Genomic DNA, 9,919 nt, shown 5'->3' with positions numbered 1-9,919 from the left:
GCACAATGCTGATCAAAATAGAGAGTTTATGCAATTTAACAAGGCTGTTGGCTAAGTATATTCAGTTATTTGTGAATGTCACAACTCTGATCATAAAATCAGCGGCAACCTTGTATCCACTATTAGGCCTTGTTCACACGGGCGTTAAAATCGAGCGTTTTTTTGCGTTCGTAGCGTCCGGTGAGCGCGGATCAAGCGCCGAGTGTTTTCTACACGTAGGAGTCAATGAGTGTTCACACTGGCTTTGGTGACGTGCGTTTGTCCGGCTGCGCGTTAATACGGCATCAAAAAAAACGTTGCATGCAGCTTTTTCTTGGCGTTCAAAACCCAACGAACGCAAGGAAACCGCTTCTAGTTCGTTTTCTGCGCGTTTATTTTACGCTTCGGAGGAGCGGGTGGGGTCATTTCAGTGCATAACACCGGTGTAAGCGCACACTCGACTACTGTTTCCTTACCTCAAAGTGACAAGAAGTCTCTCTTCGGGGCTAACACCAAGTCGCATATTGGTTGATCAGCGTGCAATGTGGCATTGCACCAGCTGCAGCAGACAATCAAAAGTGGAAACCGACATCCGACAGTAATTAAAAAACTTGCGTGGAAATTTTCGCATTTCCTCATAAAGCACAAAAAAACTTCCTTTAACCAGACGTTGCGCAGTCAGAGGATGAACCCAGTAGCGGCGCCGATTTTTTCTCTCCCTACGTCGCCATATTACGAGTATTTTTTAAAACAAGAAGATTAATATCTAACATAGCAAAATGGTCCATATTGAAAGGAAGCACCTCAAATAAAACGAAAAGGGCTTTCATATCCAGTTCCCGACACTGCCTCCACAGGTTAACACACAAACTACAATTTGGGCTGCAGGCTGGCGTTAGACAGAGACAAACGAACGCCGGTGTAGAAGTCAATCGATCGCCACCACAAAATGCAACAAACGTCTAGGACGTTCAGAGCAAGTTCGTTTATCCAAAAACTTAAAGCCCGTGTGAACAAGACCTTAAGGTAGCTTAAGCAAGTTCAGCGGTGGATGGACTCAATAGGATATCGTTCCTGCCTCAGGGAGCACCAAGGAGGATGCAACCTTTAAATGGCTTTGACCTGTCACAACTTGAGAAAAAAAAAAAATCCAAGAGTCCCATTACACTCAGCAGTAGTTTTAATATTAGATATTCATGTAGTTCCTCTCATTAAAAAGAACAGCTCAGGGGAGAACGCTATATTTGAAAATTAAAAATCCCTCTTTCAAAAAGATACATTTCACACCCAACAAGAGCCAACTATTTGTAAAACCCAAATAGGCTTTAGTAAATAAATCTCACTATATTCAAGACTTTAAAATTGGGAATATACTGTCTGCATTACTTTTTTCCAGGTAGGTCAACATCTAGTGAGAGGAGGTTCTCCCATGTCCCTCAAACCCAAGATTAAGCAAATGTGCATTTCAAAACTAAGAAAATTTGTGTCTGTAGAACTTTCATAAAGCCCTGTTTAGAGCACCACAATGCTTCAAGTCATCAACACAACTGCTACACTATTTATAGAATATACAGGTCCTTCTCAAAAAATTAGCATATTGTGATAAAGTTCATTATTTTCTGTAATGTACTGATAAACATTAGACTTTCATATATTTTAGATTCATTACACACAACTGAAGTAGTTCAAGCCTTTTATTGTTTTAATATTGATGATTTTGGCATACAGCTCATGAAAACCCAAAATTCCTATCTCAAAAAATTAGCATATCATGAAAAGGTTCTCTAAACGAGCTATTAACCTAATCATCTGAATCAACTAATTAACTCTAAACACCTGCAAAAGATTCCTGAGGCTTTTAAAATTCCCAGCCTGGTTCATTACTCAAAATCGCAATCATGGGTAAGACTGCCGACCTGACTGCTGTCCAGAAGGCCATCATTGACACCCTCAAGCAAGAGGGTAAGACACAGAAAGAAATTTCTGAACGAATAGGCTGTTCCCAGTGTTGTATCAAGGCACCTCAGTGGGAAGTCTGTGGGAAGGAAAAAGTGTGGCAGAAAACGCTGCACACGAGAAGAGGTGATCGGACCCTGAGGAAGATTGTGGAGAAGGACCGATTCCAGACCTTGGGGGACCTGCGGAAGCAGTGGACTGAGTCTGGAGTAGAAACATCCAGAGCCACCGTGTACAGGTGTGTGCAGGAAATGGGCTACAGGTGCCGCATTCCCCAGGTCAAGCCACTGTTGAACCAGAAACAGCGGCAGAAGCGCCTGACCAGGGCTACAGAGAAGCAGCACTGGACTGTTGCTTAGTGGTCCAAAGTACTTTTTTCGGATGAAAGCACATTTTGCATGTCATTCGGAAATCAAGGTGCCAGAGTCTGGAGGAAGACTGGGGAGAGGGAAATACCAAAATGCCTGAAGTCCAGTGTCAAGTACCCGCAGTCAGTGATGGTCTGGGGTGCCATGTCAGCTGCTGGTGTTGGTCCACTGTGTTTTATCAAGGGCAGAGTCAATGCAGCTAGCTATCAGGAGATTTTGGAGCACTTCATGCTTCCATCTGCTGAAAAGCTTTATGGAGATGAAGATTTCATTTTTCAGCACGACCTGGCACCTGCTCACAGTGCCAAAACCACTGGTAAATGGTTTACTGACCATGGTATTACTGTGCTCAATTGGCCTGCCAACTCTCCTGACCTGAACCCCATAGAGAATCTGTGGGATATTGTGAAGAGAAAGTTGAGACACACAAGACCCAACACTCTGGATGAGCTTAAGGCCGCTATCGAAGCATCCTGGGCCTCCATAACACCTCAGCAGTGCGACAGGCTGATTGCCTCCATGCCACGCCGCATTGAAGCAGTCATTTCTGCAAAAGAATTCCCGACCAAGTATTGAGTGCATAACTGAACATAATTATTTGAAGGTTGACTTTTTTTGTATTAAAAACACTTTTCTTTTATTGGTCGGATGAAATATGCTAATTTTTTGAGACAGGAATTTTGGGTTTTCATGAGCTGTATGCCAAAATCATCAATATTAAAACAATAAAAGGCTTGAACTACTTCAGTTGTGTGTAATGAATCTAAAATATATGAAAGTCTAATGTTTATCAGTACATTACAGAAAATAATGAACTTTATCACAATATGCTAATTTTTTGAGAAGGACCTGTATAATAGAGATAATATATCACACATTTACTGTAAAGTCTGAAGTAATTGTTTATACTTGATATTTCCTTATCAGCACACCATGATTGTGTTATTCAAGCAATGAAATATAAAGTATATCAAATGGAGTGGTGCACAGAAATTGCATCTATTTTGACTGCTCCAGTCATTTATAAAGTCTTCAGGCAGAGTCAACAAACCTCCTTACAGTAAGCTTAGAAGGGTTCCCACAATTAATGGCAGCTGCACCTAGACATCATTTGAAGAGGCAAAGAACAGGTTTAGAGAAAATAACAGTTTGGACTGCTTCAAAGTACTTTCTCAACAAATTAATGAGAAATAACACTACCAGACTAAAACTGCATTACAAACCAGAGTGGAACATCTCCCCACCCCATTGACAAGAAGCATGGTAGTTAGGTTTGTGAAGATGACACTATATAACTTGTCTGCCTTACAACCACCAAAAACACACACAGTGAAAGGTTAGCCCATCCATAATAATTCTGGCTGGGGGAAGCTTTACACAGGAGAACTCCACATTATACCCATATGAAATATCCACACTAAACAGCAGTCTCAACACTTTGGCAAGGCCTGTGTCACATGCAAATGTGGTTAATATATGCCATCTGCAGGTCAGCTCTTTCAGTGAAGCAGCATAGGCCTAACAGCTTGGTTGAACTTAATATCACAAACTGACTGAAGTAGAATGACTTCAAATTGTAACGCTGCATCCTTTAAAATAAAACTCAAATTTCCTGAATATTAGTCCACTACAAGACAACCTCATATAGAGCATCCCATTTTAAAGTTCATGTCTTTGGACTACGCAAGGAAATGGCATTTAGGAAAATCCACAAAAAAAAACCAAAACAAGCAAGCTCCATGAAAACTGCAAAATCAATTTTATACCATTTCACAATTTTAAAAGGGGGAGGGGGAGTATCTTAAACTCGCAGCAAACATGAATTAACTTTCAAAGCAGCAATTGTATGACAGAAGATGTTTATAGTTAGGGAATCTCAACAAATGGTACCCCGATGTGTCATAATTATATTGCTCAGTGATTCTGGGGCTCGACAGAAGTATTGGAGAATATTGGTAAATAAGGACGCTGCTTAAGGAAATTTAAGGACTGTGTATCAAAAATGTAAACAAGCTGCAAACGTTTTAACAGCAAATAGGTTTATTTACTCATTTTGAATTTTACAGCTGGAACTCTGGGAATTCAAACACAACATCTTTGCCTGTGAGTTTTTTGTAGACGCCAGAAAATGTTTCCACCTAAAAAACAAAAAAAAAAAGTGAAATCTTGGACTATTCCAGATTACTTGATTCTAGTACAGATGTACACTGCATGGTTTTTCTCCCCAGTAATTGCCAGATGGCTCTGGAAAGATGTAGGAATATACAGTGCCCAGTCCACACCAGCCCAAGGACTGGGGATCTGATTGCTTTCCAACGTCGCAGAATGGGATTATACGTCATTGCACTAAAGTGCTGCGCTCCCTTATGCCGCACGGACAGAGCCAAATGAGAGCAACCTCACAGGATATCCACGTTGGGTATAAAGCTTAAACCCAGGTTAAAAAAAAACTTACCTTGTGTTCAACATTGTTTTGCTGTGCTTTGTCAAGATGGACCTTAATAAGCCTGCTGCTGTCAAGCTTTACTCGAATTCTTTTGCCAACAATTTCACTAGGGAACACAAGGTCTTCAAGGATAGCATCATGCACAGCAGTTAGTGTGCGGCTGTAAATAAAACGTAACTCAATTTGTGATTCACATATTTAAATCCATTACAATCAAGTCACTCAAAAAAAAAAAAACCCAAACCTACATAATACATTTAAAAATTATCTAAAAAAAAAAAAAGAAGAAGAAGTGTGGCCTGCATGGTTTGTCTCCCCAGTAACTGTACAAGGACTCTGGGAAGATGTAGGAATATACAGGCCGCTATCCTCACCAACCAAAATTGTCAGGGGAAAAGCTTGCTGTCCAACGTCATGGAATGGGATTATACAGTCACTGCACCAAACAGTACTATGCTCCCTAAAGCCATATGAACAGAGCCACATGAGAGCAACCTCACAGGATGTTCACGTTGGTTTACCATTGTCCACCTTGGCAATCTTTAACCAATTATAATTATAAAGAATACATTTACACCCTAACTCCTTTCTCCTCCCTTGGAACTAAAGATTTTCTGCCATGTCTGACAGGCATACTCAATCCTCTTAGTACTTATGAATAAAGTGAGCTTAACAACATTTTATGCCATTTACCAATGCTAGTAAATTAGAGCTAACAGGGTGGACTTGACTATTTAATCTGAATCAAACATTGTGTTGGAATTCAAACCACTTAAATTTTTTACTTTCACAAATCTGACTTGACCTTTCAACTGGCAAACCCAGCTTTCACTAGAAATGTGAATAAGTGACATTATCAAGAAATTAAACAATTTTTATAATTTCAAAGTGTCTAAATCACACAAAAGTAAACTGACAGAGCCAACAGCACTATTTTATAATATTGTTTCATATAAAGATTTTCCTGCCATCAACAATATTAGTGGAAATATCAACTTCACATAGTTACCTATAAAAGGATGCAGACGTACATACCTCCTGGGGCGCTTCTGCTTATTTTTTGTGCGGCTTTTCCTTGTTGGTTTCGGCAGAATTCTCCTCTAAATATATATTTAAAAAAAGACCCTCAAGATTACTATGAAACAACTCTTTCACTCTAACAGCTCCAAAAAAGTTAAAGGTTTAGCATAATTTTACTCCTTATTCCACCAAAACAACATTTCCTGGTAGCTTATAAATGCTCTTATTTATTCGAGTACCAAATCTTTAGAAATCAACACAGTGTATTTCATAGTATAAAAACTAAAGCTAGATATTTGTGACCTGCATGGTTTATCCACCCAAACAGAAGACTCTGGATAGATGTAGGAATATACAGGCCGCTGCCCTCACCAGCACAAAAGCTGGGGACAAGCATGCTGTCCAACGTTATGGAACAGGATTATACATCATTGTACACAGAGGCACTATGCTCCTTGACACCATAAAGACAGAGCCACATGAGAGCAACCTCATAGGATGTCCACGTTGGAATTTCAGTTGAATACTGCAAGTTATGGGTGCTCATTCCTTGTCCTGAGGCCAACAGAAGCAGCAGGCTTATGCCATTACTACCTGATAATTTACTCTCAACTTGTAAATTTTACAAACAAGTGCCAATTTTTATATTGGTTTTACTTTGATCAAAACTTTACTTTGGTTGACTATTTTTTCCTTTTTATAAAAAACTAAACTGCACATTCCCCAAAACCAAATAAAATGGTTTAGATTCTGGTAGCATGTAAGCCGCTATAACCAGGACAGGACTAAAAACCCCCGATATATAATGTCTATGAGTCAAAAAAGAATTGATTACCTGTGCAATAAAAACAACATGTTTGCCACTGAATTTCTTTTCCAGCTCTCTGACAAGTCGCACTTGGATCTTCTGGAACGATTTCAGTTGTGGCACCGGCACAAAGATGATGATCGCTTTCCTACCACCACCTACTTCAATTTCCTAACAAAAATTCACATCTGAGTTAACAATACTGCCTAGTACAAAGCTGTTCAGTTAAAGGAAAAATATTACTTGCATGCATTTAGTTTAATACGTAACCTGCATGGTTTACCTCCCCAGTAATTGCCCAAGGACTCTGGGAAGATGTAGGAATATACAGGATGCTATCCACAACTGCCCAAAGGACAGGGGACAAGCTTAATCTCCAATGTCATGGAATGGGATTATACATCATGGCACAAATGTGCTATGCTCCTATATGCCATATGAACAGAGCCTCATGAGAGCAACCTCAGAGGGTGTCCACATTGGGATTTTCAATAATACACACCACCACAAAAACTACCTACACTATCATATGTACATTTAATAAACTACAGCAGTACACAAGATGTAGAAGAAATGCACTTTTAAAAAAACATACCTTAGCAGCAGTAATGTTGAGCTCCCTCAGCTGAGCCTTAAGATCAGAGTTCATTTCCAACTCCAAGAGCGCCTACAAAACAAATGTGGTGATTACATTTCAAACTTGAAACAATGTATGCGAAGTTTATTTACCAGGTCTCTCTATCCAAGGCTGAAATTTAACTACTTTTAAAAGTATGCTTCCCTCAACCAACTCAAAAAGATTTAAGTAAAGCTGAACAAACTATGAATGCAAACACGTGCATTTTATTCCCCCCCACCCACACACCAATCTGATTTACTTCTTTGCTTTATAGTTTAGAAGCAAATTACCCCACAAGTGCCCTACAAACGAGCAGCTAACTCAACGTCATTGTTAGCATGTGCCTCAGTTTTATGTTGCTCCCTGTAATTCACTAATTGTTTGTGCGACATTTTAAATCATATTACCGACTTACAATAAAAATCAAACGATTTGTTTCCTAGAATGAACATTAATGATTTTTCAGACAATGGTGCTCTGACGACTTTCACTATTTGTATAGCAATTTCTATAAACGGTCACTATATATAAACTTTCACCCCACAACTTCAATTAATATTTATGCGATTCTCACTTACCTGAGAGATGCCGGACTCGAATTCGTCCGGCTTTTCCCCATTGGGCTTCACTATTTTGGCGCTGGTGCTGAACATGGCCTATGTGTAGACAAGTAAAAATGAATTACAATTTAAAAAAAAAAAAAAAAACACAACCCTCACAGTCCACACATTAAGCAGTAATTTGTGATTAAGATAAACACATAAAACTCACTAAAGCAGTACTTAAAAATCTACAACGTTTAGCTTTATCTACTTATATCTTTCGCGTGTTTACTGTACAACAAATAAATACGAACTCAGATACATTAGACGTTTCCAAAAAAATCTAACTCTAGCTATTTTACCTTTTTATTTCAAAAGGCTGAAGGCTAACTGAAAAAAACAATTTTACCGAGAATAACAAAACACACGTTATTCCGCCACACTTACACATGGGCCCGAGCCTCGGCATCCTTCCTACTGATGTCTGTGCTCCAGCCCTCCCCTAACCAAAAAAAACACCAAAATATTCCTTCCAATAAAGCCATCCGTGCAAAATAATAAGCTAATCTAAGCAATCAACTTATTCACTTGGCCGGAGAAGTTCCAAACATTGGATATAAAACGAAGCACGGACATTATTAACAAAAGTGTACTGACTGAAATAAATCTCCCACCAACCTCTATCAATGACGGCCTAGGAAGAGACCGAAGTCTCGCGAGAATCTCAGAAAAGCTATCCGGCTAGAGGCTCACGGGATAGTATGTGACGTCATCAACAGTACGAAATGTCTTTTTTTTTTTGCCATTTTAAAATTTTACACCACGCCTGCAAGTAAACCGAAAGTTTATATTTGGTACCACATCCATAAAATAAAGTGCAAAACTCCACTGCTAGTATTAAACTAACACAGAAAGAGTACTCCTTGCTTTACTATAGTGCATGTGATCTGTTAGATTGTTTATAGGTATGTTTTATTTTGGGGTATAAATAAAACAATTAAAAATAATTAAGATGTTTAGAAACTAATACAATGTATACAAAGGTGGGAATAAATAATAAAATCTTCAAAACAAGTTAATATTGCAGAGGTGTTTACAAATCAGTAGTAATCAAATTAACAGCCAGTTTTGCTTACTGCTATTCAGTTTTTTCAGATGTAGGAATGCAAATTAAATTGAAATTCTGCTTTAAAACACAACAATTTTTGGACCAGTTGTGAATGTTTTACCTACTCGTTATTTAAAAGAGATCCATTACAAATAAAAAGTTCTTTCAGTGTATGGAATGGAAAATCACCAACTGGTCCAACCTCTCTACAGAAATTAACTATACTAAAATGCAGAGAGAGTAACAATTTCATCTTTAGCTAGATCATTGGTAATTGATATATCCCTGCTGTGCCTGTGACGGCTAGCAAGTCAAGACATTCCATGTCTGAAAACCTTAGCATGTAAAAAAATTAGAGCTATTTAATTAAATACCTCACTGCATTGATTTTCGTGGGGGGCTTGTTCCTAATGGAAAAAAAAAACCCATGGAAATGAAAAACCTATAAAATTAAATCATTTGTTGTTGATTTTTGTGACCAGGAGACTGATTTGGGGGAAATTATGGATCACTTGTGGGAATCAGGGAAGATATGCATACGAAATCTCAACCACTATATGAATGGAAAGAAATAAAAAGTCCTCAGGCCAGCAGTTGACTCTTTGTTATTCATGTTTAAAATTGTTGATTAACATCCATCCATTTCATTAAACCAATTAATAGGTTGTAGGGAACTGCAGTTGTCAGTCCAATTATAAAATGAAACTTGTTGTGTAATGGGAGTAAAATTGTAGTTGTAATAGTATTGTTCAGGAAAAACCCATACACGTTGAACATGTGCACATAGAAGGTGACCGAACCCAATTACATATCACTATGAGACACAGTACTTACAAGTATAATATCATGCTGAACTTAAATTAAAAACTATTATGTAAAGTAATAGAGACAGAATGTTGGAACAGTGGTTAGCGCTGTTACCTTGTTTAAGTAAGAACTGTGCGTTTCCTAGATGAAATAAAAGCAAAAACATTTTTCCAGTAACTTGCCTGGAGTCATCTCTCTGATCTTCGTATGCAACTAAAAATCACTGGAAGTGGCATTTGTCTTACTTAAAAAAGTCACATATGTAC

General features: G+C 38.4%; 1 protein-coding gene and 4 non-coding genes across 5 annotated transcripts; all 5 read right to left on the bottom strand.

The window, feature by feature from the left end:
- Window positions 1–4,321: 4,321 nt before the first annotated feature.
- rps7 (ribosomal protein S7) lies at window positions 4,322–8,451 on the bottom strand. Its single transcript, XM_039748843.1, has 7 exons — window positions 8,417–8,451; window positions 7,775–7,852; window positions 7,173–7,244; window positions 6,605–6,748; window positions 5,785–5,849; window positions 4,759–4,909; window positions 4,322–4,441 (listed from the first exon to the last, which is right to left on the bottom strand). Exons 2-7 carry the CDS (start codon window positions 7,847–7,849, stop codon window positions 4,364–4,366), a joined length of 585 nt encoding a protein of 194 aa, XP_039604777.1. The 5' UTR covers window positions 7,850–7,852; window positions 8,417–8,451; the 3' UTR covers window positions 4,322–4,363.
- Window positions 4,502–4,722, bottom strand: LOC120526966. The gene has a single exon (XR_005633248.1). It is a non-coding gene; the product is annotated as a small nucleolar RNA SNORA73 family (small nucleolar RNA).
- Window positions 5,040–5,265, bottom strand: LOC120526968. The gene has a single exon (XR_005633250.1). It is a non-coding gene; the product is annotated as a small nucleolar RNA SNORA73 family (small nucleolar RNA).
- LOC120526969 lies at window positions 6,064–6,280 on the bottom strand. Its single transcript, XR_005633251.1, has one exon. It is a non-coding gene; the product is annotated as a small nucleolar RNA SNORA73 family (small nucleolar RNA).
- LOC120526967 lies at window positions 6,839–7,060 on the bottom strand. Its single transcript, XR_005633249.1, has one exon. It is a non-coding gene; the product is annotated as a small nucleolar RNA SNORA73 family (small nucleolar RNA).
- Window positions 8,452–9,919: the final 1,468 nt, after the last annotated feature.

This window comes from Polypterus senegalus, chromosome 3 (genome assembly GCF_016835505.1).
Source record: "Polypterus senegalus isolate Bchr_013 chromosome 3, ASM1683550v1, whole genome shotgun sequence".
In the NCBI taxonomy this organism is placed as follows: Eukaryota; Metazoa; Chordata; class Cladistia; order Polypteriformes; family Polypteridae; genus Polypterus; species Polypterus senegalus.
This window is presented reverse-complemented; position numbering and strand designations above follow the sequence as displayed.